Here is a 3,701-nt window from a genome sequence, read left to right as displayed (position 1 = left end):
TTCAGCCCTCGCGCATGGATCCACCAACTCCACCACGTGACTCGGTCTCCACGTCTCGCTCCCGTGCTGCATTTGCCACGCTCAGTATACTCCGGCCCACGCACAGGACGTGCACTTACGCGCTCCACGCTGGCAAGCTCCAACCGAACGCCACGGCCACCCCGCTACCGCTGCACTACTAACTCACGCACACACACCCCATACACAAGTCGGACTACACCCGGACTATGGCCAGACTATGCACAAGTCGGACCATGCCCATACAATGGTCAGACTATGCCTAGACTACGACTCGACACGCCCAGCTCGCGCGCACACACACTCTGAACGCGTCCTGCCGCGGCTTATTCCCAACCGTTTCTGCTCCGGTGCTCCCCCCTGGGCTGAACGCGAGGGGGAGAAACACAAGGACGGCTGAGATCTGTCAAAAACGATTCGTGAAGAGGGGCACGATCGTCTTTTTATGTCCGTGTAGAGCGCGCGTAGAGCCCGGTACGAGCCCGCACCGGCCCGATTACTTTTGTACGCTGAGGGTATACACGTATTATACGTGGGCGTTTCGGTTTTCCTTGTCACGTGCCCGTTGTCACGTGCGGCGGTCGTGGGCTAGCCACGCGCCACGCCACGCACGAAAAATTCCAAAAACGTCCCATCCTATAAGAAGGGAGGGGAACCACCACCGGCCGCATCCGCCCACCATTTCCCCCCAAATCGGCTCACTCCCTCCTCCCTCCTTGGCGCATCGTCTCCCCCTCGTCTCCATCGCCCCGCCACCTCACCTACTCGCTCAACCCCACCGCCTCCCTCTCTCCAGCGGGTTCTCTCAGGCTTCGATGGAGCAAGGTCGTGGCGTTGCCGTCGCTGCGCACGGAGATGTGGTCGAGGGCGCGGAGACCGCGGCAGATGCCGTCCAAGAAGTGGCCGCCGTCGGCGGTGCGGGAGATGCTGCATCCGCAGTCGCTGGATCGGTCCCTGCGGCGGCGGATCTGGTGGCGCAGGGGGTGGTGGGCTCGGACTCCGTCGTGGCAGACCTGGTGGTGACGGCGTCTGGTGGCGCACTGGATGTAGGTGCGGAGGCGAGCGACAAGCAGGTGGTGGATGTGGTAATGCTTCTTGTTCCTCTTCTTTCATACTTGTAGTAGATTAGCAGAAGATTTAGTAGATGGGGTTTTTTATAGTAGATTTGTGATTGATTGCGGCACCCCCTTCTGCTTGTTAGGGTTATTTGATTGAATGGCGAACCCCATTTCAGAGTTAGGGTTTTTTCTAGTTGATTCGTGCTTGAATGCTAGAGACATCATAATGAGAGTTAGGTTATTTATATTAGAATCTGGATTGCCGCATGTGCTCAGATTCTGTTCTGTGCTGTATATTTTGTTAGATTTGTTGTGCATATTCCCTCAGTGGGCCACGGCAGGGGCTGAGCAGCCACCCAGTGTGTCTATTAAAGTTGATATTGTAGAAATGAGGTTTGAATCCTACTTTGTGTGACAGAAGTGTATCAGTTAATTGTTGAAATGAACACAGTATGTTTAACTAGTGCGCAATTTCAAAATAGTTAGGAGCTTCACTTCATTATCCATAAACTAAAATTGTAGGTAGGTTTTATTTTTGATCTGTAGGATTGCTGTACTTATAAAGTAAACCATAAGTAGATTTGCTAGACATGCAACTATGCCAGATGACCAGGTCATATTAAATTTATGTTGCATAACTCCATGAATGAATGTCATATGAAATAGTTTCACACCTAGCACCAAAAATTGCACTAAGATTTCCTTTCCTGAAGCTCATGGCATTACAATATACTATCCAATATAAGGTTCAGATTATAGGGCAGCTGATGCACCACTATGTACATTACATGAGCCAGATGAAGTAAATGCAATTACTTGTTGTCAACCAATGTACTACTTTCATTAATTGGCAGACCTGAGCACTCACAAAATTATTGTTGGTGCCCAGTCTGGCATTATAGTTTGAAGGACCACAGTCAGCATGATCTAAAATTTTAGTTTGACCAAGCTATCATTGTAGAATGCTTGACCTTTGGATAATTTGAGGTCAAAGTAACATTTTAGGTTATTAGAAGCACATTGCAGATTGCTTGACCTTTGCATACTATGTTATATGTAGTTAGTAGTATAATTGAATTAATTACTTCTATTGCAAAATGAGGAAGCTGCTGGCAACAAGAGGAAGCTGGACATCGCTGGGTTCGACGACCCGTCTGATTCTGACGACGACGAGGAGGTAACCCCAAGTTGTTTTTGGTCTGTTTATTAATCTGTCTGAGATGTTGTTTGTTGATGATAACCTATATGAATGCCTCTAAATTGGAATGTTATATAGTTTATTCATTCATATCATAAAGTTGTGTTGTTTGGTCATTAATTAGCTCTAAATGGCATATCTGTGGTCTTTGATCATGAAACCATATCTGAATGGACATAAATGGAAATATTGTGTTGTTTGTCCATTGAATTATTCTAAAATGGAAAGTTTTGTTGTACTTTCAATTAATTCCTCTCAAAGTTGTGTTGTTTGTGCATTAATTAGCTGTAAATGGGATATGTGTGATGTTTTTTCATGAAACCATATATGAATTCATATAAATGGAACTATTCTGTTGTTTGTCCATTAAATTCTTCTAAATGGAACTATTCTGTTGTTTGTGCATTAATTAGCTGTAAATGGGCTATTATGTTTGTTTGTTCATTAACGGGCAAGTAAATGGCAATTATTTGATGTTTGTTAATTACATTACTCTAAATGGTAAGTATGTATTTATGCAAATCATTTGTATGTGCAGTACAACTCTGGAGATGAGGTGGAAGAGTGGAACCACAAGTCCTTCATTGAGCATGAAGCCAACAAGATCAGGGAGAAGGGGAAGGCGGCGTACTACAAGTGGGGCAAGTTCAGGTGCCCATACTGCACCACTAAGCCAATTGCCAAGGATGGGCTGTATGAGCACCTTATGTCCCATGCACGCGGTGTAGCGACGAGTGGGAACGACGTGAAGATCAGGGCAGAGCATGCAGCCCTCCTAAAGGCTATGGGTCCCATCTAGTCACCCTCTGTGAAGCTGGTAGTGGTACTCATCATCAATATAGTTGATGATGTTTAACTTTTGCGCTAATATGGTTGTGAACTGTGAATCTGGAAGGTGGAAGTGTTTGTGAACTGTTAAGTAGTATGGCAGACTCTTAAGTAGTATGGCAGACTCTTAAGTATGGCAGAGACTTAATTAATCTAGTATGTCTCTGAAGTATATCAACTGTCTAGATGCAGGTCAGCTATGCTTTGCTGCAGTGTTTATATTCTGATGCTGCAATGATCACAGTAGGTGCTTCAATGTTGCTTGACTGATGAGACATGCTGCATACAGTGGGCATGTGCTTGGTAATGGTGTGTGCAAAGAACAAGCCTTATCTACATAGGATAGACAGTAAAAAACATTGACTTGAGGTTTTCATAAGTTAGCATGATCGAATCTTCCATTACAAATATATTATTAAATTTAGAAAATGTTGAAAATCATTTTTTGTCAATGTTCTTAAGTTAGCATGATTGAATATTCCATTTCAAATATATTATAAAAATTGGAAAATGTTGAAAATCCTTTTTTGTCAATGTTCATAAGTGAGCATGATTGAATATTCCATTTCAAATATATTTTTAAAATGAGAAAATGTTGA

At 44.3% G+C, this 3,701-nt stretch overlaps 1 protein-coding gene across 1 annotated transcript; it reads left to right on the top strand.

The window, feature by feature from the left end:
* The first annotated feature begins 833 nt into the window (after positions 1-833).
* On the top strand, positions 834-3,111 carry LOC123158671 (uncharacterized). Its single transcript, XM_044576577.1, has 3 exons — positions 834-1,103; positions 2,179-2,253; positions 2,813-3,111. The coding sequence occupies exons 1-3, from the start codon at positions 834-836 to the stop codon at positions 3,071-3,073; spliced, it is 606 nt and encodes a 201-aa protein (XP_044432512.1). The 3' UTR covers positions 3,074-3,111.
* Positions 3,112-3,701: the final 590 nt, after the last annotated feature.

This window comes from Triticum aestivum, chromosome 1D (assembly GCF_018294505.1).
Source record: "Triticum aestivum cultivar Chinese Spring chromosome 1D, IWGSC CS RefSeq v2.1, whole genome shotgun sequence".
Taxonomy (NCBI): Eukaryota; Viridiplantae; Streptophyta; class Magnoliopsida; order Poales; family Poaceae; genus Triticum; species Triticum aestivum.
Note: the sequence above shows the minus strand (reverse complement) of the source record. Positions and strands in the feature narration are given on the sequence as shown.

What these genes read in the sequence shown, in the direction of transcription:
- LOC123158671 (XM_044576577.1), top strand. Translation starts at nt 834, where the DNA reads ATGGAGCAAGGTCGTGGCGTTGCCGTCGCTGCGCACGGAGATGTGGTC. An exon ending in ACAAGCAGGTGGTGGATGTG is followed by an intron (nt 1,104 to 2,178) that starts GTAATGCTTCTT and finishes TTGCAAAATGAG; the next exon opens with GAAGCTGCTGGCAACAAGAG. An exon ending in ATTCTGACGACGACGAGGAG is followed by an intron (nt 2,254 to 2,812) that starts GTAACCCCAAGT and finishes TTGTATGTGCAG; the next exon opens with TACAACTCTGGAGATGAGGT.